Below are 26,142 nucleotides of genomic sequence, written 5' to 3'. Positions count from 1 at the left end.
TTCGGAGATGATCTTGTTGTGTTGCATTCAGCAGGTTTAGCTAATGTAGTTTGCTTTCGCAGTAAAGCAGCGAAGTCCCTATAGTCCAGTCAATTTAAGCACTGACCCAGGAAAAAATTGCAAACGAATTTATTTTGGTTTTAACAATTAAAGACGTTCTCCCGTAACCTCATATCAAAAATGTAGAAACATGTAAGTAGGGGAACATTGTTTATTTTTTATGTAAATGTTGGGATAAACAGCTTTGTGGAACAAGTCTAGAACAGTGCGCCATACAAGCAAAGGGAGCAAACTCGTGATATTGACCGTCACCTGCCACGTCATATTTTGACAGCTGAGAACGATGATTGTAACTAATTAAATATGCAGAATATGGTGGGTATACACAAAACAAACTCAGTTATAATAGTTATAATTAAAATATACATGTACCAAATATATGTATATAAACAGGGTTCTGCCCAGGATTTCTTGAGTGGTGGCAAGTTATTCCCCACTGGTTTTGGCAGCAAAAGGCGGATGTGGCGGGTGTCTGGGGGCCCTCCCCCCAAAAAGTTTTTCAATGCAGGCCCTCAGATGCGATCTGAGCAACTCATAAGGCCCCTAATACAGTTTAAAATCTTGTGAATTTGTTCAGATTTTTAATGTAATTTTTTTTCTATTTCCTCTGATCCTTGTAATAACACCATATGATATGATATGGTATCAACCTGCTTATAAATAATATGTTTGTTTTATTGTGTGTGCTGATAGTTTGTTATGCTTCACTGCTGAATGAAAAAAAATATATATATAATCACTTAAATGCATACGTTATTGTAGTAAATGTAACACTAACTAATGTATGTTGCATAAAAATAGAAAGTTCAACGGTTACTTCAAACAATGTTACTTCAAACAAGAAAAGAAAGGAACACTATTTTATATCATATAATTGTTTTGATCTGAGAATCAAAATTAATAAATGTTAACATTTTAACAGCTGCATGTACGTAGCTCTCGTGCTGTTGATTACATGAAAAATAACCACAGCGACAGTAAAACTATAATGTTAACATAGGCGGATCTAAGGGGGTGGGGGGTGGGGGGCTAAATTTTGCGGTTTTCCCCTTTTTTACGTGGGAAAATTCTTCGGGAACGTTAGTGGCACTTATACTCATGTCATTGTCCCCCCCCCCCCCCCCCCCAAATGGATTTTCTGGGTCCACCACTGGTTAATATATATTTTTAGCTGTCAATCCAGACACATAAAATTTTATTCAAAGTTTGAAACCATTAATTAACTGTTTTATCAATCAAAAGTATTTAATGTAAGAATGATTCTGTTAGTATATTAATTTTTTTTTTCACAGGCATCGCCGTATTCTTTGCATGAAAACCTCCAACAATGTCTTTAAAGCACCGTAGCAAACGTGCTGATTAATTAAATTTACAAACTGCGCAACAATTATGACTAACTGTGAAAGCTTGCACATATATGCGATACAAAATGAATTTATTACACTGTTTCAAAAGGCCTTTATCACTATAGTAAGATTGAATAGGTGTGAAATAAAAATGGACAAATCAGTATAATTATGTTTTTATTGCGTACAGTCCAAGTCAGTGTTATCTGTACAGTATATTTCATTGCAATGTTTTATGGGGCGTGACATATCACAGTGGCAAAGCGCTATAAAATACGATATACCTGCACTATTATCTCAGCTAACATCATTTTGACATGAAGTGTCCCGCAAATAGGGTACTTAAGGGCGGTACCTAGCCTAACATAAGTGGGGTACCAGGACAAAAAGGATTCAGGGCACAGACATAAAGAGGAGTGGGACGTAGCCCAGTGGTAAAGCTCGCCTGATTCGCGATCGTTCTAGGATCGATCCCCGTCGGTGGGCGCCATTGGGCTATTTCTCGTTCCAGTCAGTGCACCACGACTGGTATATTAAAGTGCAGTAACTCAAAGGCGAATACAAGGGACCCCCCCCCCCCCCCTCCCCTAAAAATATATAAGTACCTTTTTTCAGCTTTTATTTTTCCATTGGAATGAGTTTACTATTCTAATACCGTAAACCAATAAAACCGTTATTCCTGTCTGATTGCACAATACAATTGTATTAATGGTCTGCTTCTCGAACCGCCTGTCATTCATTGTGTTATTCCACCTGTCGTTCTGTTATTCTACTGTATGGTGCGTGATTCTAACGGCAATGCAAAGAATAACTAAATGTTTACTAAACTTGTTTTAAATCCTAGTTGTCTATTTAAAAAAAAGTTTTTTACAACCGATTCGAATTGCAAACGGAAATTTCAATCGTGGTGACTGCACTTTTTGCAGGACAGAATCGCGGTAACTTGTCTGTAGCCGAACAGGGTTCTAATGGCCCGATCACACTGGCCCGAATGAGCTTCCGTTTGTTTTCCGTATACGAAAGTGGTGTGATTTTTTAAACTGGCCGAATGTCCCTCCGAATGTGTTTTCCCCAATGTATCTCCGAATGCTTTCCGTTTGTTTTCCGAATGGTTTCAGTATGGTTTCAGAATGCTTTCAGAATAGAGCGAATACTTCCCGCATGTTGACTTCGAAAGTTTTCCTTTCCGAACGCTTTCCGTATGCTTTCCGAATGCTTTCAGAACACGGCGAATCGACCTAGACTGGACCGAACTCTTTCCGCAAGGGTTCAAAAAGCGTTCGGAAAGGGTTCGTCATGTTCTATGTCCATTCGGGGTGTTCGGAAAGCATACGGAACCCAGCACCTCCCAATGTTCATTTCGAATGCACCAAGAACTAGACGCATGCTTCCCGAACGTTTTCCGTACATGCCGTATGCTCCTAGAATGCTTCCCGAATACTTCCCGAATCACATGGACGCCACATTCGGATGGTCAATGAAAATTATTTTGAACATGTACAACAACATGGAGCTACCGAATGCCGTTCCGTATGCATCCGTACGGAGCCGAACAGCCAGTATGCTCATAGCACACACCGAATGCTTCCCGAATATGATCCGTTCGCTCCCCGAACACCCAAATTCCTATTCGGAAAACAAACGGAATGGCATTCGGGCCAGTGTGATCGGGCCATAAGGTGTGTAGTCTGCAGAAGAAATTCGCTACCTTTTTCACTAGCCGTCATCAATAGATATTTTATATGCATGCATTTCCCTCAGACAAGACAGCACACACCACATGTTTGGCTTTTGATATAAAACGTAATAGGTCCGCTGAAAAGGTTCTCAGCCAAATGAGCTAATATAAATCCCGTCCATTTTAAACAAAAATGGCTCTTCCCCCCTCCCTCACCTATTTTTCATGCAACACGGACCAGCACCTACACCCCCACCCTAGACCCCCCCCCAACCCCTCTCGGCACTTCCGCTAAGTCTGGCTCTGTAATCGAATATTTCTTAGCCATTAGGGCAAAGACTGAATTTGTTTATTTATTTATTTATTTATGTATGTATGTGTGTGCGTGTGTGTGTGTGTGTGTGTGTGTGTGTGTGTGTGTGTATGTGTGTTTGTATTTATGTATGTATGTATGTATGTATGTATTTATTTATTTATACTATGGGGGGGGGGGCGTAGGTGGGTATGCAAAGTGAACCTTATGCATGACCCGATCCCCTTAAAACTTCGCTCATAATAGTCTAGACCCCCACCCCCCCCCCCCCCCCACACACACACCAACACACACACCCACCCACACACCCATCCTGCCAAATGTTCTGCACACGCGCCTGAGGGCAGTAGCTTTTAATACGTTATGATTCGACTTGGGCAAGCTTGAAATTAGTTCTATAATACCAATGAGTGCAGGGGTGTAGGCTGGTGGTGGTGGTGGTGGTGGTGGGGGGGGGATCGGAGGGTTCGAACGAACGCCCCCCCTCAGGCTAAAATAGAGGTATCCCGGGAAAATATATACAAAAAGGGTTCGCTAAATTCAAATTCGACACCCCTTCTTCCACACCACCCTCCACACCCCACCCACCACCCGGTCCAGACCACGCTACAACCCTGGAGTGGTGAAGGTTAACGGGAGTCATGGGTAGTCTACGATTTGTGGTGTATATGTTTTGTTGTTTACGGCAAAGTTGCCAGTCTAAACAGATGGAGTCACTTGGGTAACAACCACCTCTAAATCTGCCCGGAAAGGAACCCCCAGACAAGCTATGTGAACTGCACCATTTGAACTAGGAGACTACGTGTTCGTGTTACAGTTATAAACAGCTGTGTAACGTGGAAGTGTAATGACCTCAATAGTTTTTGAGGTACGTACCTTTCTCGTGTTGCATAACCTTCAAATAGCTGACAATAGTTTTATACCAGGGGCGTAGCGCGGTCTGAACCGGGTTGATAGATGGGGGTGGGGGTTGGGGAGGGGGAGGTAAACTATGAGCCTAGATGACCGTTTTGTCTTCAGTTCTCCTGAACACCTATATGAATAGACTAATATTGCATTGTAAAACATTGCTTTAGATTTATTCTATTGTTTAAAGGAAGAAAGGAAACGTTTTGTTTAACGACGCACTCAACACATTTTATTTACGGTTATAATGGCGTCGAACATATGGTTAAGGACCACACAGATATTGAGGGAAGAAACCCGCTGTCGCCACTTCATGGGCTACTCTTTTTCGATTAACAGCATGGGATCTTTTATATGCACCATCCCATAGACAGGATAGCACATACCACGGCATTTGATGTACCAGTCGTGGTGCACTGGTTGGAGCGAGGAATAGCGCAATGGTCCCACTGACGTCAACCCGTAAACATTAACACTAAGTTCAGTTAATCTACAAACCTGTAACACATTTGAATAAAGCTACAATCGAGTGAAACTCCATAACTGTTACTTCTCAGAGGTACGTGCGTTTTTAAAAATATGAGAAATGAATTTTGTGATATTAAAAACACCAGGATGGCTAAAAACACTTCAAATGTACAAAAATTGATAATATAAACAATAAAATGTAAGTAAAGTATGATTTAAGTTATCAAAAACGGTTATAATAGTCACAAATATGCGTTAGTGTTTAAAAACTAGGGTATGTCCCTTTAAAATATCCACCTTTCTAAATAACACGTGTTTATGGCCATCAAGGGTCGGGACGTAGCTCAGTGGTAAAGCGCTTGCGTGATGCGCGGTCAGTTTGGGGTCGATCCCCGCCCGTGGGCCCATTTGGGCCATTTCTCTTTCCAGACAGTGCATCACGACTGGTATATCAAAGTCCGTGGTATGTGTTATCCTGTATGTAGGGTGGTGCATATAAAAGATCCCTTGCTGCTAATCGAAAAGAGTAGCCCATGAAGTGGCGACATCGGGTTTTCTATCTATCTATCTATCTATCTATCTATCTATCTATCTATCTATCTATATATATATATATATATATATATATATATATATATATATATATATATATATATATATATATATATATATATAAATGATAAAAGAAAACGAGTGTACAGTATGTATGTATTTTAAAAAACAATTTAAAGAACAATTAAACTGAGACGGCTAAGAAGCTATAATAGACCAAGGCTCAGTGGGTATCTGTATATATATATATATATCTGTGTGGTCCTTAACCATATGTCTGACGCCATATAACCGTAAATAAAATGTGTTGAGTGCGTCGTTAAATAAAACATTTCCTTCCTTCTTTCAGTCAGTCTGCTCAGTTTTATAAATTGAACGAGTAAGTTATATATAATCATATATATATATATATATATATAATCACATTTTTCGTGTCGGAATAATTAAAAGCGCTTGGGCTATTTTTGTTATGTGTTTTATATTTTATATTTTATTATATATATCGAGAGACAATCAAAATACTAAAACGAATTCTGCACCAGCAATTAAAGGCGCAGATCCTAGTTGTTTAACACTAAGACATAGTTTTCACTATTAGAGCCGTTTATGAGCACTGAATTCAAACTTTACTTATATTTTATTGTTTAGATTATCCATTTCCGTACAACCGAAGTTTGTCTGGTCATCCTGGTGTTTCTAATACCACAAAATGCATTTTGAAAAAAAACACCCCACAAAAACACAACAAAAAAACACACGTGCGTCTGAGAAATAACAGTTACGGAGTCCAGTTTTGATCTATTTTTAACGATATTTCACCGTTTCAACTTCTCAGACTCTTGTTTCTCTCTCGTGTAACGTTATTCAAATGTGTTACAGGTTTGTAACTTAACCAGACTTAATGTCCATTTTTACGGGTTGAAACTAGGTTCTGCGCCTTTAAGGTATTAGTAGGCCTATAAGTCAACGTGACGTATCAAGTGCAGCGTATAGATAAATACAATCAGTTGGGGGTGTCAAACCAGCGAGTCCGGTGTCAGGATGACACTGATATTCTTTCCACCACGTAGATATTACTGTACCACCTTTTACCACGTAGATATTACTGTACCACGTTTTACCACGTAGATATTACTGTACCACGTTTTACTGCCATTATTATGCTCTATTATAGCCTTTTAGCCGTACCAGTTTAATAACCTTGACCTAGGCTTTAATTATGGCATGAGGTAAGGTGGAATAACTTTAAATTTGTTATGTTGATGGAACAGACATCGAAGTAGCTCGTGTAACCTCTAGCCCTCCCATTTATTGATATGTGGTAGGGGAGGGTTAGAGGGGACTGTGTGTGATACAGGTATCTTGGCAATCGTTGACAACCACTGTGTCTAAAATACCAGCACGAACGCTTCATGAACAACCCGACGCTCCTATATGCAAAATGAACCTGCGCTGTACTTTCTTGTGGTGACGTACCGGCCTCGGTGGCGTCGTGGTTAGGCCATAGGTCTACAGGCTGGTAGGTACTGGGTTCGGATCCCAGTCGAGGCATGGGATTTTTAATCCAGATACCGACTCCAAACCCTGAGTGAGTGCTCCGCAAGACTCCGCAAGGCTCAATGAGTATGAGAGGTTACTGGAGCTGAGGTAATACATACTTTAAATCATTAACCTTATGACTACTGCAGGCGAGATATCTCACCCGACATCACGCCAGTCAACATACTGTACACTGTATACAGGGCATTCCCCAATTCATCCGCAAGGCTCAATGGGTAGGTGTAAACCACTTGTACCGACCAGTGATCCATAACTGGTTCAACAAAGGCCATGGTTTGTGCTATCCTGCCTGTGGGAAGCGCAAATAAAAGATCCCTTGCTGCTAATCAGAAAGAGTAGCCCATGTAGTGGCGACAGCGGGTTCCCTCTCAAAATCTGTGTGGTCCTTAACCATATGTCTGACGCCATATAACCGTAAATAAAATGTGCCGAGTGTGTCGTTAAATAAAACATTTCTTTCTCTCTTTGATCAAAGTAAAGCTCTGTAGCATCAGATTTAGGAACCAATATGTATTTCAGACACATTACTTAGCTGGCTATCATCTGGTCGTCGACGATTGCCGAACAAAAAGTTTGTTTTGTTTAACGACACCACTGGAGCACATCGATTAAGTAATCATCGGCTATTGGATGTCACATATTTGGTAATCTTGACCCGTAGTCATCTGAGGAAACCTGCTACATTTTTCTAATGCAGCGAAGGATCTTTTATATGCACTTTACCACAGACAGAAAAACACATACCACGGCCTTTGTCCAGTTGTGGTGCACTGGATGGAACGAGAAAAAAGCCCCAATCAGCTGAATTGATCCACCGAGGTGGTTCGATCCTGCGACGTAAGCACCTCAAGCGAGCACTCGGCTGACTGGGGGGTGTGGGGTGTGGGGGGTGTGGATGGATTTGCTCTCGCCAATCAAACCTTTTTTTAACTATTAAATTTTATAAAACCATACATACATACATACATAGTGTGGGTCTCCCATACACACACACACACACACACACACACACACACACACACACACACACACACACACCACCACCACCACCACGAATGTGGGACGTAGCGCAGTGGTTAAGCGGTCTCCTGATGCGCGGTCGGTCTAGGATTGATCCCCGTCGGTTGGGCTATTTCTCATTCCAGCCAGTGTACCACGACTAGTATATCCAATGCCATGGTATATACTGTCTTGTCTATCTATAAAAGATCTCTTGCTACTAATAAGAAACAAGGGGATGGGACGTAGCCCAGTGGAAAAGTGCTTGCTTGATGCGTGGTCGGTTTGGGATCGATCCCCGTCAGTAGGCCCATTGGGCTATTTCTCGCTCCAGCCAGTGCACCACGACTGTTACATCAAAGATCGTGGTATGTGCTATCCTGTATGTGGGATGGTGCATATAAAAGATCCCTTGCTACTAATGTAAAAAAAAATGTAGTGCGTTTACTCTCTATGACTGTGTCAAAATGACCATATGATTGACATCCAATAGCCGATGATTAATAAATCAATGTGCTCTAGTGGTGTCATTAAACAAAAAAAAAGAAAAGTTTTTAAAACTCTTTTATGTGCACATTATCATAGAGAATGGATCCACTGAGCGGGTTCGATCATGTTTCCAATGCACCCCAGGTTAGTTTGTATTGTTTAACGACACCACCAGAGCACAATGATTTATTAATGATCGGCTACTGGATGTCAAACGTTTGGTAATTTTAACATAGTCTTAGAGAGGAAAACCGCTACATTTTTCCATTAGTAGCAAGGGATCTTTTACATGCATCATCCCACAGACAGGATAACACATACCACTGCCTTTGATATACATGTCATGCTGCACTGGCTGGAACGAGAAATATCATGATAGGCCCACCAACGGGGATCGATCCCAAACCGACCGCGCATCAAGCGTGCGCTTTACCACCGGGCTACGTTCCGCTCCTTGCACCCGAGGCGAGCGCTGTTCCAACTGAGCTAGATCTCGCCCCGTTACATACCTGGAGAGGTAGGTCGAATCACCTCCAGCCCTACCCCTTATATCACGGTGACTCGATCTACTGGAGAGGTTGTTGCGACCCAAGTAACGTACAAAAAAAGTGTGTTAATTGTTTGTGTAGACCTATTACTGAACCCGTATTGCGTATGCCCTCCCCAATTTATTTTTCTTCCCACAATCATAACATGACTTCTAGGCAATGTGCCCCCACCCCTCCCCCCAATGTAGCGATTTTTGCTGTTTATATATTTTTGTTGATATATTTTCCAGTGTAGCCTGACTCGACTCCCCACCTCCTCCCACCCCCTAAAAACTTCGCTCGACACTATAAACCCTCCCTGCCCGATTTCCTGCACAAGTGCCTGTGTCACCTCACGCATATTAGTCTAGCCACAGCCGAGCATGAATACTATTGAGTTAAACTTTGTTTTGTTTAACGACACCACTAGAGAACATTGATTTATTAATCATCGGCTATTGAATGTCAAACATATTGTAATTTGTGACGTATAGTCTTAGAGAGGGAACCCGCTACATATTTTTAATTAGTACCAAGGGATCTTTGATATGCACCAATCCACAGACAGGATAGCACATACCACGGCCTTTAATATGCTAATCGTGGTGCATTTGCTGGGACGAGAAATAGCCTAATGAGCTCATCGACTGGTGGTGGGGGGGAGGGGGGGCGAGATGTAGCCCAGTGGTAAAGCGCTCGTTTGATGCGCTGTCGGTTTGGGATCGATCCCCGCCAGTGGACCCATTGGGCTATTTCTCGCTGGTACATCAAAGGCCGTGGTATGTGCTATCCTACCTATGGGGTGGTGCATATAAAAGATCCCATATAACTTTAAATAAAATGTGATGAGTGCGTCGTTAAATAAACCATTTCCTTTCCATCGACTGGGATCGATCCTAGACCGACCGAGCGTCAGGAAAGCGCTTTAATACTAGGCTACACCATTGAAAGCGTGACGGAGCAGCGTGCTTGAACCTTAGGACAGAACGTACCCGGTAAAGTGCTCGCCAGAGATGCTTTGGTCGTATGATTCAATCCCCTCAGTGGAACCATTTTATTAAATTTTATTTAGCCCTGTCCAAACCATTTCAAAACGACTGGTATATCATATGTCATGGTGTGGGTCATATGACATATCATGGGACATGCTTATAAAAGATCCCTTGATGATAATAATAGAAAAAGGTAGCGGGTCTCATACAGTAAATAAACAAAATTAACTACTGAAGTGCCCTAATTGTTTTTTTCTACCCAGCACCACTCTAATCCCTCTCTTGTGTAGATGATAGGCGTCGGATGATGACAGCATTTCATTCATTTCAAGTTGTTTTCGTGCTTATATCCAATTAAGGTTTAATCACGCTGTCCATGGGCACACACCTCAGCTATCTGGGCTGTCTGTCCAGGGCAGTGGGTTAGTTGTTAGTGGAGAGAGAGAGAGAGAGAGAGAGAGAGAGAGAGAGAGAGAGAGAGAGAGAGAGAGAGAGAGAGAGAGAGAGAGAGAGAGGGTGTTGTGGTCTTACTCCTACCCACTGAGTCGTTAAAACTCGCTCTGGGAGGGAGCCGATACCGGGCTGCGAACCCAGTACCTACCAGTCTTATGTCCGATGCCTTAACCACGATACCACCGAGGGCAGCTGATGAGAGAAACTGAGGTCGGAGAAGGGAGTGGGGAGGGGGATGGGGGGGGGGCGGGCATTGTCAGTTATATATTGATATAATTTCCATCTGCATTGTCTTCAGAACCGGGGCTGGACGTAGCCCAGTGGTAAAGCGCTCGTTTGATGCGCAGTCGGCATAGGATCGATCCCCGTGGGTGGGCCCATTAGGCTATCTTTCGTTCCGGCCAGTGCACCACGACTGATATATCAAAGGCTGTGGTATGTACTATCCTGTCTGGGATGGTGCATGTAAAAGATCCCTTGCTACTAATGAAAAACTTTAAAGGCTTTCTTCTCTAAGACTACAAGTGAAAGATGCCTTGCTGCATTGGGAAAATTGTAGCAGGTTTCCTCTCTAAGATTACAAGTCAAAATTATCAAATGTTTGACATCCAGTAGCCGATGATTAATAAATCAATGTGTTCTAGTGGTGTCGTTAAACAAACCAAACTTCTTTTTGTCTTCAGAGGTTGGTGGGATGGAGTGGAGCAAATATCTCAACCCCCCCCCCACCCCGAACCCCCCACCCCATCGATCTCAGTTTTTGGAGCATATGTTTGCATCTTTGGAATGTCATATATATATATATATATATATATATATATATATATATATATATATATATATATATACCCCCCACCCCAGCTTCGTTATCGGTGTGCCACTAGAGTGCTCTTTGTTACAGGCGGTTACACATATATAATAACTTGGATATATTATCTCTGGTCTATGCACTGAAGAGTGCAGGTTCGCACAAACATCGCGACCTGTACGAAACAGTATTGTATGTAAATAAACCATGGAAGTCAAAGTATAATATATCCAAGTTATTATTATATATATATATATATATATATATATATATATATATATATTATTTTTTTGGCACCTACATGTATTTGTTTTTCTCTGTTTAATATAGATTCCCCTTTTTGTACTGACTCTCACCTTTCAACCTGTCTTCACCCAGTGACTGCATGCATACACTGACTCAAACAGCTGTGATAACTAACAAGCAGAGACTCGGTCTGCTGTGTGGCCTTCAGTAACAATGTCTGACACGGCTGAGGACGAAGTAAGCAAGAGTAATGGTCCCAAAGAAGTTGATGAAGGGGGACGGAAAACCGAAATTTCACTACTAAATATTCCATGCTTGGATAACGAAGACGATGTTTTGCCTGGAAATGAAACTACAGCACTTGGTGTAGCTACAAGGTATAGAGATAGAGATAGAGATATAGATATATATGTTATATTATTGATATTGTTAAAATAAGTCGACATACAGTTTGAAATGTGATATATTAAATATAGTGTACTATTATGGGGAATATATTGTCGACAGCTGTCGGATAACATGAACACTTTAATTGAAAAACACGTTTGATCACTGATGCATGACTAATCGCGCTGAGGACAACTGCAGGCTATATCGGGTTACCCCCTCCCCCCCCCCCCCCCCCCCCACCCCCCCCCCCCCCCACACACTCACCCATAAAACGATAACCCGACTGAATACGTATCGAGTCTCTTAAGTTCTTAACTTTATATTTCACAGCAATTACTAGGTGGATTGAAATCTGACTGAGCCAGAACCCTCTACAAACCGGAATCCTGTTAAAAGCGGAGGGTGGGACGTAGCCCCTCAGTAAAGCGTTCGCTTGATACGCGGTCGGTCTAGGATCGATCCCCGTCGGTGGACCCATTGGGTTATTTCTCGTTCCAGCCAGTACTCCACAATTGGTGTAACAAAGGTCGTGGTATGTACTATCATGTCTGTGGGATGGTGCATATAAAAGATCCCTTGCTGCTAATCGAAAAGAGTAGCCCATGAAGTGGCGACAGCGGGTTTCCTATCTCAATATATGTATGGTCCTTAACCATATATCTGACGCCATATAACCGTAAAATAACATATGTTGAGTGCGTCGTTAAATAAATCATGTCCTTCCTTCCTTTCAAAACCGGTGAAGTGTCATGGTCCGGAATGTTTTGAAATTCCAGAACCGGTGAAGTGTCATGGTCCGGAATGTTTTGAAATTCCAGAACCGGTGAAGTGTCATGGTCCGGAATGTTTTGAAATTCCAGAACCGGTGAAGTGTCATGGTCCGGAATGTTTTGAAATTCCAGAACCGGTGAAGTGTCATGGTCCGGAATGTTTTGAAATTCCAGAACCGGTGAAGTGTCATGGTCCGGAATGTTTTGAAATTCCAGAACGTGATCTTCTAAACACCGGCTCCTTCTAATTCAGATAAATACTGGGTCCCCAGAGTGATCCGATTTGTAAAAACTGTCTTTTATTTATAAAGCTGAATGGTTATATTTGTTACCACAAAAACTGTCTTTTATTTATAAAGCTGAATGGTTATATTTGTTACCACAAAAACTGTCTTTTATTTATAAAGCTCAATGGTTATATTTGTTACCACCAAACCGCAAAGTTATTGCCGTTCAGGTAATTAAAAAACCTTCGTAAGATAAATGGTATCCAATGACTACAATACATGGGTACCCTTTTGCAGGTCTTCTAGATTATCGTAGTCCCACTCCCATGGCTAGTGGTATTCGATGTTGGGCTAGTGAACAGCTATCATTGCCATGCCCGATGGCTAGTGAATTTTTGGTTTTGTCAAATGTTGCAGTTAAGTTTATTTTGTAGATAGGAATATTCTGACCTCACCCCAACCCCCAATGCTAATGTTTGTAAGCGCTCTCTCCCTCTGTAGGTGACATATCAGATTGTTACTATTATTTAGTAAAATTGTATTGACTTAAAGTAAAGTAGGGCTAGTGAATTTTTAATCGTGACTAGTACATTTTTACAATCACTGATCCCAAGGCTAGTGGATTAGCCCTGCTTTTGATTGCAAGATTCCAGTCCAACCTCCTCTATGTTGCATAAATTATGGTGCATTTAGCCGCAAATGTTAACATTGTCGCATATGGGATATTATTATTATTATTAATAATTTTAAAAATCGTTGTACAGACGGTATTTATGTTTTTGTCTTTTTAGGTATATTTGTTTATGTTATGTTATATTAGGTCATGTTATGTTATGTTATGTTATGTTAGGTTAGGTTAAATTACGTTACGTTACGTTACGTTACGTTACGTTACGTCGTTCTTAAATTAATGTGATTCTTTAGTCACAGATGTTTGCACTGTTTTATAGATAATTGTGTTGTGTTTTGTTGTGTTGTGTTGCTGTGTTGTGTTGTGTTGTTGTGTTGTATCTTTCTTAAATGTGATTCTTTAGTCAAGATGTTTGCACAGTGTTTTATTGATAACTTTGTTATATTATGCTATGCTATGCTATGCTATGCTATGCTATGCTATGCTATGCTATGCTATGCTATGCTATGCTATGCTATGCTATACTATGCTATGCGTGATTCTTTAGTCACAGATGTTTGCACTGTGTTTTACTGATAGATAGATAGATAGATAGACAGATAGACAGATAGACAGACAGACAGACAGATAGACAGATAGACAGACAGACAGATAGATAGACAGATAGATAGATTTGGGTTGTCATTTACCTTTGTATGAGACTCAGTAGTCGGTGTGATTTTCGTGCTATGGTTAAAATTTGTTTTATCAATCATCGGCTACGGGATGTCAAACATTTGGCAATTCAGGCATATAGTTTTAGAAAGAAAACTCGCTACATTGTTTTCCATTAGAAGAAAGGGATCTTTTACATGCATCATCTCATTTACAGAATAGCACATACCAGTCGTGGTGCACTGGCTGGAACGAGAAATAGCCCAATAGGCACATCTACGGGGATCGATCCGAGACCAACCGCGCATTAGGCGAGCGCTGCTGCACCACTGGGCTACGTCCCACCCCTGGTGCTAGGGTGTCAGTAAATATTAATTCGTCTCTGTCGGTAGTGCAGACGCCTCATGTGCTGGGGTCTAAGGATCGAATCTCCGTGGTGGAAATGTTCTCTGATTGAGATCTCCCCGTCCCAACCAGTGCCCCACAACTGTTATATCAAAAGGTCGTGGTATGTGCTGACCTGTCTGTAGAAAAGTGCAAAAAAACATATTCCTTGCTGCTAATGAAAACATTTTGCGGATTACCTCTAGACCATATATGTCAGAATGACCAAATGTTTGACATCCACCAGCCGATAATTTTAAAAACATTCATCATATATATATATACAACATTAAATTGCCTAGAAAGCGCATTTCTGGCCATCTGTATATGCAAAAACGTTCGCCAAATTATCTATTTAAACTTTAAAAATTGCAAGACTCAGTTATTTTGTAACAAAATATCAATTAAAAGAAACAAATGTTTTATTTAACGACGCACTCAACACATGTTATTTACGGTTATATGGCGTCAATCATATGGTTAAGGACCACACAGATAATGAGAGGAAACCCGCTGTCGCCACTTCATGGACTACTCTTTTCGATTAGCAGCAAGGGATCTTTTATATGCACCATCCCACAGACAGGGTAGTACATACCACGGCCTTTGATATACCAGTCGTGGTGCACTGGCTGGAGCGAGAAATAGCCCAATGGGCCCACCGACGGGGATCGATTCCCGACCGACCGCGCATCGAGCGAGCGCTCTACCACTGGGCTACGCCCCGCCATCTAAAATATCAATTATTACATGGAATTGTTTTTGAAATTCGCAATTGGCGAATTTGGCGAGTGCAGGGTAGCATGCTCCATAATCACCTAACATTTAATTTTCATTTCGACTTATTTTCATGCTTATATCCAATTAAGGTTCAAGCACGCTGTCCTGGGCTCACACCTCAGCTATCTGGACTGTCTGTTCAGGACAGTGGGTTAGTTATTAATTGTTAGTGGTTAATGAGAGAGAAGAGGGTGTAATGGCCTCATATCTACTCACCGAGTCGTTAAAACTCGCTCTGAGTGGGAGCCGGTACTGGGCTGCGAATCCAGTACCTACCAGACTTATGTCCAATGGCTTAACCACGACGCCACCGAGGCCGGTATCGCCTTACAGATCTCGTTCTTGTCAAGAGCTCGGGTCATTTGCCTTCAGTAAATTAAAACTTGCCCTGTTAAGAATTGTGTGACCCCTCTTTAAAGGTCAACGTTTATCAAAAACGTAATTCACTATTGTTTGGTATCTACATATACCTTTTACAATATATTTATAAAGTATCAATAAAATAAATAAAATTTTTTTTACCAGTTTTTAATATACTCACAAAAAAAAGTCGCGTTTTTCCCATTGCTTGCCAAAACGCCTGTCGACTGCAAGAGCCAAGTCACGTGACTCCGTGACGCGCTAACCAGCATAACATGAAAGCGTGATTCGCAGCCTTTCAGACATTTTACTGTGAATATGGAACGCATGTATTTTAAAACGCGAAAATTGTATTATATTCAATTGAATTGTATGGATGGAATATTGTTTTGGAGATAGTTTTCAAATTCAAAATATGGTGAAACATTGTTTAGTGTTTGGATGTATCAAAGCAGCAGTCTTTCCGAACTTTAAACAAACCGTCAATCACAGGGTTTTCATGGAAATGGTTCTTAAACAGAACCCGTGCGTAATGGAAAGGACCATCACGATGGGATAAGATCTGCAGTGACCACTTCATCCCTGGGGATTACGACCATTGTTTTTTTTTTTTTTAAACATATCTGTTCCAAGCCTGTATCCCCACCGGCACATGTTCTACGATTGCGCATGATACAACAAACAAGAAACCACGACGAGCACGAGCTAAACTAGAGCTCAAGGGGGTGAGGGGGGAGGAGGCGGGGAGAGTACCAGAGCAGGGGCGGCAGTGTAAAATATAGTGGTACGAATCTTCTTTCAAATTCATTTGAGGACATTTTAACAGATACAACAAATATACTGAACAAAATAAGAAACTTCCGCTAACTTTGCTTGAATATAACTTGATGAAAACAAACCATGATGTGTTCCATGATGCATCGCTTGGTGCAAAAATCATGGCCATAGGTTAACCGAAACAGGGAGAAATTTTGACCAAGTGTGGTAGGGGTTAAAAAAAACAAAAAAACACTTAATAACGGATATGACCACCTCTTGAATTGACCACTGCAGTGCATCGCAGGCGCATAGAATTGACTAAAGTGTTGATTTCTGCCTGTGGAATATTGTTCCATTCCTGAATGAGCGCTTGACGAAGTTCGTTGACGTTAGCGGGTGGCTTGGGACGACGCCTCAATCGTCTGTCCAGACTATCCCAGACATGCTCGATGGGGTTGAGATCAGGACTTTTAGCGGGCCAGTCATCAATGAAATCAATGCTATTTGTCCTAAGAAAATTTACAGTGTCTAGCTGTATGAGAGGTGGCATTATCATGCTGAAAAATCGAGATGTTGGCGTTGTTATGGAACAGAGGAATGACGTGATGAGCGAGAATGTCATCGCGGTAACGTTGAGCATTTAAATTGTCATCAATGACGACTAGTGGTGAACGATAACCATGGGCAATGGCTGCCCAGACCATGACACAACCCCCACCCCCGAAACGATCTCGTTCAAGAACACAACAGTCAGCATAGCGTTAATTTCTCTTACGGTAGACGCGTTCCCTGCCATCACCACGTTGTAAAGAAAATCTGGATTCATCCGAAAAAAGAACGGTATTCCAGCGTCGCCGTATCCAACGAGTGTGTACACGTGCCCAATTAAGACGATTTAGACGATGACGTTGCGTTAAAACGCATCCGACGTAAGGACGTCGTGCATGTAAACCGTTCTCCCGCAGACGATTACGAACAGTTTGCCCACTGATTTGGTTATTATGAAGCCCAGGTGTGTTAGCAGCAGTAGCAGTGGCAGTTTTGAATTGATTGCGCAAATGCGTGTTCATGATATAGCGGTCTTGACCACGCGTTTTAACACGCGGACGTCCACGACGTGGCAAGTCGTTGGTGCTTCCTGTCATTCGAAATCTTACGCGAAGATTTCGTATCGCTCGACTAGAACTCCCAACATGCCTTGCAACGTCTTCTGTCGACATGCCAGCATCAAGCATGCCAATCGCCCGTTCACGTAAATTATTGGGTATTCTTGGCATACTAAAAATGCTACAATGTAAAAAAACGTTAATGTTTTTACAAATTTTAAAGCGTTTTCGTTCACTGGACAACAATGTCAGTAAGACAAGTAAAACAAATTGACCGAATACTACACGGGACATGTCGAACCATGCATGCACGTGCAAATTGAATTTCACGTTGTCGACGATTAACAGTGCAAAAACAATCGATAAAATTCATGAATCCTGATAATACAGCACAAGGCTAATACTGCCTATATAATTTCATTACACAATGAATTCTTTAACACAAACAATACTATATGTACAAATCGGAAGTTTCTTTTTTTGTTCAGTATATAACCCACAAAAATGCCTCTTTGAAAGTGTGCCGTCCCTGCAGTGGCGTAGGGAGGGGGCCTACGGGAACCCTCCCCCATCAAACTTTTTTTTATAAATATTACATTTTATAAAATCATATATACACATGTATATATACATAGTGTAGGTGCCCCCCCCACCCCCCCACCCCACCCCACCCCCCACACACACACCAATCCCAATATAAAATCCTGCCTATGCCAGTGGAGGGTACCAAGCCTAGAACGATAAAAAATATGGGGCTTGTATTTCATAATTAAATACATTGTGTGCGTGCGTGCGTGCGTGTGTGTATATATATATACTAGTGGAAAAAAGTAACTGTGTAACCTAAAAAATCGGATGAAAATAAAACCGCTCAATATTTTAGCCTGATGTTTTGTACATGTTACCAGTGAACGCACCGCCACACAATAGCTGGGTCAATGCCGTATTTGCATGTGCAGTTTTGCTTCTGGGACATGAACATGTTTTTCCCATTTTTTTCTCCCAACATGTTACTTTTCAAGTTTTTGTCGACTTTTCAACTGTCGGGTCATTGCATGCCAACCGGGGGTACAGAAAAGCAGGTTATTTCTGTTGAAAATTGTAGCAGAGCAATGCCCAGGCTAAACGAAAATGACCGCCTTCGCGCAATTGGCATGATCCAGGCTGGTATGCGCCATAGCGCTGTCGCTACGCAATTTGGTGTACACATAAACAGTATTGAGGCTTTGTGGAGACGTTATCAACATGTTGGTAATGTCAGAGACCAACAACGTGCAGGCCGTCCACGTGTGACGTCACGACAGCAGGACAACCACATCAGACTCGTGCACCTCAGGAATCGATTCCAAACGGCAAGTCTGACAGCGCGGACCATTCCTGGATTGCGTGCCATTAATCCCAGAACTGTACGGAATCGATTACGTGAACATGGTATCCGTCCGCAACGCCCGGCTGTCCGTTCAGTTTTGCTAAGACGTCATCGTGTAGCACGTTTGGCTTGGTGTAGAAGACACTTGCACTTTAATCGCCGTGACTGGGCGGGCATACTGTTTACGGACGAGTCCAGGTTTCACTTGGACAGCAGTGACGGCCGTTCAAGAGTGTATCGTCGTGTTGGAGAACGTTTTAGTGACGCCTGTGTTGTGGAGCGATGTGCATTTGGCAGAGGCAGTGTCATGGTTTGGGGTGGCATCACGTCAACTGGATGAACACCTCTTGTGGTCATCGATGGCAATTTGAACGCTGTACGCTACCGTGATGACATTATTCAGGCTCACGTCATCCCATTTGTGCAAGGACAGCAACGTCACATCACGCTTCAGCATGACAATGCTAGACCTCACGTCGCCCGGGTGGTAATGGATTTTCTAGCACAGCAGAACATCGATGTGTTGCAGTGGCCTGCGGTCTCATCCGATCTTGCACCAATCGAGCACGTCTGGGATGAGATGCAACGTCGTGTACGTGCACTGCCTAACCAGCCGCTGACGTTGAGAGCGCTTGGTCAGACGTTAGTACAGATCTGGAACGGCATTCCCCAGGCATTCTTCAACAATTTGGTAGGCTCTGTGAGGCGACGGTGCCTGGCCTGCATCGACGCAAACGGTGGCCATACGCGCTATTAACTTTGTGAACTGTTTTTTTACCCCCCATGTCTTTCATCCCCAATACCGATGAAATGACGGATGCTGTGACATTTTAAATGAATTGACGTTTTGCTTAATTGCCTAATAAATAATGCTATATGATCATTTTATCGTTTTATGTCTTGAAATTATGTTTTTATCAACATGATAACCATACACAGTTACTTTTTTCCACTAGTATATATATATATATATATATATATATATATATATATATATATATATATATATATATACTCTTCAAAAAAGAAGAAACGCAAAACCACATTGTCGTAACATTTGGAGAATTGATTTAATTATTGAATGGTGAGTCCGATAATTACCAAATGTTGCAGGATTGTTCACAATTCACTCTAGTCCATTGTGAGTAAGTGATAGGACACACCACCAAGGTCAAGGTCATCTGGAGTCAATACCGGGTGTGGCCTCCGCGTGTGTTGACAACTGCCTGGCACCGCCTGCCCATTGAAGCAACCAGAGTACGGATGACGTCCCGGGGGATGGTGGCCCACTCGGCCTGCAAGGCTGCTGCCAGCTCGGGCAGGGTCTGGGGCTGTGGTTGTCGCTGTCGGAGGCGACGGTCCAACTCGTCCCATAGATGCTCAATTGGGTTCAAATCCGGTGATATCGATGGCCAAGGAAGGACATTAATGTTGTTGTTTTGTAGGAAAGCCGTTGTGAGATGTGCTGTGTGAGGCCTGGCGTTGTCATGTTGGAACACTGCGTTGGCGTTGGCCATAACTGGAACGATGTGTGGCCGGAGGATCTGGTCAATGTAGCCCTGTGCATTCAGGTTGCCCTGCACGTGGACCAGGTCAGTTCTGCCAGTGTGTGAGATGGCTGCCCACACCATGACACTACCCCCGCCGAATCTGTCCACTTCCTGCACGCAGTTTGCCGCATAACGTTCACCACGAGGCCTATACACGCGACATCTTCCATCATGATGTCGGAGCAGAAATCGGGACTCGTCACTGAACCACACCTGTCTCCATCGCAGTTGAGGCCATTGTCGATGAATCTGGCACCACTGCAGTCGGAGTCGACGGTGTTGTGGTGTTAAGATGACACCTCGAACTGGACGTCTGTCACGAATTCCTACCTCACGTAGGCGGTTCCGTACGGTCTGGTCGGATATCCTGCGCAAACCTGGTATTGCTGCGGCTGTGGAGGTGGCAGTAGTCAATCGTTCCCGAAGGTGGCGTACCCGGATGTAGCGGTCCTGCCCGGGGGTAGTGACCCGTGGTCGACCGGATCTAGGGAGGTCACGTGTTGATCCATGTTGCTGGTAACGGTCCCACAGTCTGGAGATGGTGCTTGGGGACACATGGAATGCCCTGGCAACGGCCGTTCTGGATTCGCCTGCGTCTAGTCGGCCGATGGCATTGTTTCTCTGCGGTTCACTGAGACGTGGCATGTCCTGGATTGTCAACTGTCGGCCAGATACAGAGGCCAGGCAAGCGAACACCCTGCACTTTTATACTGTCGGTGTTCATGTTGCACGTGCAGACAACGCACGTGCAGTGGTGACATGGTTTGCACGTGGCTGCGTTTTTGCGAATATTCACATTTTGAAACTTTATTTTACAGTAGCTGCGTTTTATCGAATGTAACCATGGGAATGTGTTTGGGACATGCAATGACCTTATATTCACAAAGCATGAACCGGTAGGAAACATAAAATCGGAGTTATAACCCATTTGTACCCTTTTGCGTTTCTTTTTTTGAAGAGTATATATATATATATATATATATATATATATATATATATATATACATATACACACACAAAGTTCGTATATACACACACACACGCACGCACACACACACACACACACACACACACACACACACAAGCGCGCGCGCACACACACACACACACACACACACGCACGCACGCACACACACACACACTGTCCAAACCGGCATCTATCTAAACCGGCATTATATGTAAACCGGCACAGTTTTAAAGTCAGGTTCAGCTACCATTAATTTATTTGGAAACAAAAAATCTGTCGACACCTATTCCGGACTTCAGATGCAAATTCAAGAACAAAAGAACCATTCATGTAGTAATTAGCTCTGTTTACACCGGCGCGCGAACGTGCCTCTATACTGTCTACACCGACATGCGATCATACTGTCTGCCAGTGGTCACCTTTTAACAATGACGGGAGGTCCCCAGTAATTAGGACACCACAGAAAGTGTTATGAAATAAGCGCGCCTCTTTGAAAGCTTAACAAACAGTGAACAACCGGCCTCGGTGGCGCAGTGGTTAAGCCATCGGACTACAGGCTGGTAGGTACAGGGTTCGCAGCCCGGTACAGGCTCCAACTCAGGCCACTACACCCTCTTCTCTCTCACTAACCAACTAACAACTAACTCACTGTCCTGGACAGACAGCCCAGATGGCTGAGGTGTGTGCGCAGGACAGCGTGCTTGAAACTTAATTGAATATAAGCACGAAAATATGTTGAATTGAAATGAAATGAAATGAAACAGAGAACAACAGCTGTAGTAATGGGTGTAGGTAGCAAGATAAATCGTATTAATAATTGCATGTGTTCATACCTGCATTGCATCATACCGATCTGTCTAAGACAATCAATTCAGATCCCTATTTTATGTGATACTAATCAATAAAATAATGTTATTTATTCTGCTTGTTGTTTTAAGTGCGTTCTGATCTGAACACATATTTTTATTACAGTCAAATGTTAATATCCCACTTTCAAAAGTTGGGACTGAACTTTGTGTCCTGCTGTTCACAGGTAGGTAGGTAACTAGGTTAACGTGCTTATATACCACTTCCTCACAAATCGAGGTACCATTAGAGTAGATGTACAAATGTGTTAAGATCAAAATGTCCAAACTAGTGTCTGTTAAGAATCAGCTGTTTTTCGATCAATCATTCTCTGCTGTCGGCGTGTTGACCTACTAACAGAACGCCTGATGCTAGGTCACATGTCTGATGTGGGTCAAATCGACTGAACAGTGGGTTTTTTTCCCCAAGCGTTTTACAAAAAGTCACTTTATTAATAATTTTGTTTTTTATTTTTAACACTGTAATGTTTATGTATTTGTTTGATATACTATGTATTAATAATGTGCCATGATTGTGGACCTTTAATAAAATCCCAGATGCGCCCGTGCTAGTGGTATCATTAAACGAAACAAACTGTAAGTCTTTCATTTGCTTTGTTGCAGAACGTCTTCGCCTAGCAAGAAGGTAAAGAAGACCAGCTACCTGCTGCTAACTGTCTTTTGTGGTATTCTGCTTAGCAACAGTCTCGGATTTCTGATGGGTCTCAGTGTATTCTTCGTCGAGATCATAGACACGTTCCAGGAGTCTCGAGCTCAGACGTCACTCATCCAATCAGTGTGCTTGACAGTCCTGCTTGGCTCCGGTACGTAGACAGCCAATCAGTGTGCTTGATAGTTAGGTCAGGTCAGGTCAGGTCATAGGGTTTGACGTGCACATTCAGAGCAAGCTGTCGTAGCGCACGCCTGTCATGGGCGCAGATATCAACTTACGCCGGCTCTTCCGTCCAGGACAGGAAAGGGGTTGCGAGGGGTGGTGGTGGTGGTAGAGGGGACCGCCCGCGGTTGGCAAGTGCAAGAGAGCACAAGCAGCCCGACCAGGGGCCTAATTCACTAAAGTCTCGCAACTCTGCGATCTCGCAGTGCAATGCTAAAAGTCTTGCAAAGAGGATGCTTTGTTGTCTAGCAGAGCCTAAGATAGCTCTGTGAATTAGGCCCCAGCGTCGGTAGTGGGTGGAGGTGTTTGTGGTGCTAATGAATGTTTAAATGTCCCGTAGGATTGAGGCCAAAAGAAAAAAAAATGCAAACTTTTGTCAAGTAATTTCGGCGCGTGATTTGGAACGATTCATCGAAAATAAATAAGCAGCTATTTGAGTGATTTAGCCAATCAATGTGATTGAAAGTTCTGCTTGGTTCAGGTATGTAGATAGGTATTAGCCAATCAATGTGTTTGACAGTTATCCTTGGCTCGGGTACGTAGAGAAGTCTTAGCCAATCAGTGTGCTTGAAATACTTTAAAGAATATTGTCAAATAATACCTCATTGTCATACTTCTTTGGATGTTGCTAAAACCTTTTCTCAGGAGTTTTATATAATGTGCTGATCTATTGTTTAGCCAATTTTAGTTTTATTTTCTATTCCCACAGATGTTTTATGGAGTGTACTATTATTTCGGTTTACATGTATTAAACATACCGATCTGTCGTTTAATTATTTTCCCCCTATTCTCACAAGTGCTTATGGATGTACTGGAAGGAAGGAAATGTTTTATTTAACGACGTACTCAACACATGTTTTATTTACGGTTTTATAGCATTGTACATATGGTTAAGGACCACACAGATATTGAGAGTGGAAACCCGCTGTGCCACTTCATGGGCTACTCTTTTCGATTAGCAGAAAGGGATGTTTTATATGCACCATCCCACAGACTGGATAACACATACCATGGTTTTTGATATATCAGTCGTGGTGCACTGGCTGGAGCGAGAAATAGCCCGATATGCCCACCGACGGGGATCGATCCCAGACCGACCGCACATCAAACGAAAGCTTTATCACTGGGGTACGTCCCGCCCCTTGGAGCTGTACTGTTATTTCGGTTGAATGTACTAAAATACGTTGTTAAATTTTTATATATCTACTGAACAAAAAACAGAAACTTCCGATTTGTACATATAGTATTTGTTGTGTTAAAGAATTCACTGTGTAATGAAATTATATAGGTAGTATTAGCCTTGAGCTGTATTATCAGGATTCATGAATTTTATCGATTATTTTTGCACTGTTAATCGTCGACAACGTGAAATTCAATTTGCACATGCATTCATGGTTCGACATGCCCCGTGTAGTATTCGGCCAATTTGTTTTACTTGTCTTACTGACATTGTTGTCAAGTGAACGAAAACGCTTCCAAATTTGTAAAAACGTTAACGTTTTTTACATTGTAGCATTCTTAGTATGCCAAGAATACCCAATAATTTACGCGAACGGGCGATTGGCATGCTTAATGCTGGCATGTCGACAGAAGACGTTACAAGGCATGTTGGGAGTTCTAGTCGAGCGATACCAAATCTTCGCGTAAGATTTCAAACGACAGGAAGCACCAACGACGTCCGCGTGTTACAACGCGTGGTCAAGAACGCTATATCATGAACACGCATTTGCGCAATCGATTCCAAACTGCCACTGCTACTGCTGCTAACACACCTGGGCTTCATAATAACCGAATCAGTGGGCAAACTGTTCGTAATCGTCTGCGGGAGAACGGTTTACATGCACGACGTCCTTACGTCGGATGCGTTTTAACGCAACGTCATCGTCTAAATCGTCTTAATTGGGCACTTGCACACACTCGTTGGATACGGCGACGCTGGAATACCGTTCTTTTTTCGGATGAATCCAGATTTTCTTTACAACTTGGTGATGACAGGGTGCGCGTCTACCGTAGGAGAAATGAACTCTATGCTGACTGTTGTGTTCTTGAACGAGATCGTTTCGGGGGTGGGGGTTCTGTCATGGTCTGGGCAGCCATTGCCCATGGTTATCGTTCACCACTAGTCGTCATTGATGGCAATTTAAATGCTCAACGTTACCGCGATGACATTCTCGCTCATCACGTCATTCCTCTGTTCCATAACAACGCCAACATCTCGATTTTTCAGCATGATAATGCCACCTCTCATACAGCTAGAGACACTGTAAATTTTCTTAGGACAAATAACATTGATTTCATTGATGACTGGCCCGCTAAAAGTCCTGATCTCAACCCCATCGAGCATGTCTGCGATAGTGTGGACAGACGATCGAGGCGTCGCCCCAACCCACCCGCTAACGTCAACGAACTTCGTCAAGCGCTCATTCAGGAATGGAACAATATTCCACAGGCAGAAATCAACACTTTAGTCAATTCTATGCGCCTGCGATGCACTGCAGTGGTCAATTCAAGAGGTGGTCATACCCGTTATTAAGTGGGTGGGGTTTTTTTAACCCCTACCACACTTGGTCAAAATTTCTCCCAGTTTCTGTTAATCTATGGCCATGATTTTTGCACCAAACGATGCATCATGGAACACACTTTAAACGCGTATATAACAATTATTCCCCCGGTTTGTTTTCATCAAATTATGTTCAAGCAAAGTTAGCGGAAGTTTCTTATTTTTGATCAGTATATATATATATATATATATATATATATATATATATATTATATATATATATATATATATATATATATATATATTTCTAATTTCTGCAGCTTCTCTACGAAGTTTACTGTCATTCCAGTTCAATGCATTAACATGTGCGAAAGTGTCGGTTCTATTTATTTTTTAAAACTCGTACTTATATCCTATTAACGTTCAAGCACGCAGTTTTGGTCACACACCTCAGCTATCTGGGCTGTCTTTCCAGGAGAGTGGTTTAGTGCAGTGGCGTAGCGTGTGTTGCCAGCGCCCGGGGCAAGGCGCCCAGGGCAAGGCAAATACTGCGCCCCC

At 42.4% G+C, this 26,142-nt stretch overlaps 2 protein-coding genes across 2 annotated transcripts in view; one reads left to right on the top strand and one right to left on the bottom strand.

Moving 5' to 3' along the window:
* LOC121377071 (monocarboxylate transporter 3-like) overlaps positions 1 to 26,142 on the bottom strand; it is a 130,247-nt gene that overhangs the window by 52,093 nt on the left and 52,012 nt on the right. The gene's annotated exons all lie outside the window — the stretch shown is intronic.
* LOC121377070 (monocarboxylate transporter 4-like) overlaps positions 4,060 to 26,142 on the top strand; it is a 28,822-nt gene continuing 6,739 nt past the window's right edge. The window contains exons 1-3 of the mRNA XM_041504932.1: positions 4,060 to 4,265; positions 11,530 to 11,774; positions 22,814 to 23,013. Of these exons, the coding sequence (XP_041360866.1) occupies positions 11,611 to 11,774; positions 22,814 to 23,013 (364 nt within the window). The 5' untranslated portion in view covers positions 4,060 to 4,265; positions 11,530 to 11,610. The remainder of the gene's footprint in view (positions 4,266 to 11,529; positions 11,775 to 22,813; positions 23,014 to 26,142) is intronic.

This window comes from Gigantopelta aegis, chromosome 7 (genome assembly GCF_016097555.1).
Source record: "Gigantopelta aegis isolate Gae_Host chromosome 7, Gae_host_genome, whole genome shotgun sequence".
Taxonomy (NCBI): domain Eukaryota; kingdom Metazoa; phylum Mollusca; class Gastropoda; order Neomphalida; family Peltospiridae; genus Gigantopelta; species Gigantopelta aegis.
This window is presented reverse-complemented; position numbering and strand designations above follow the sequence as displayed.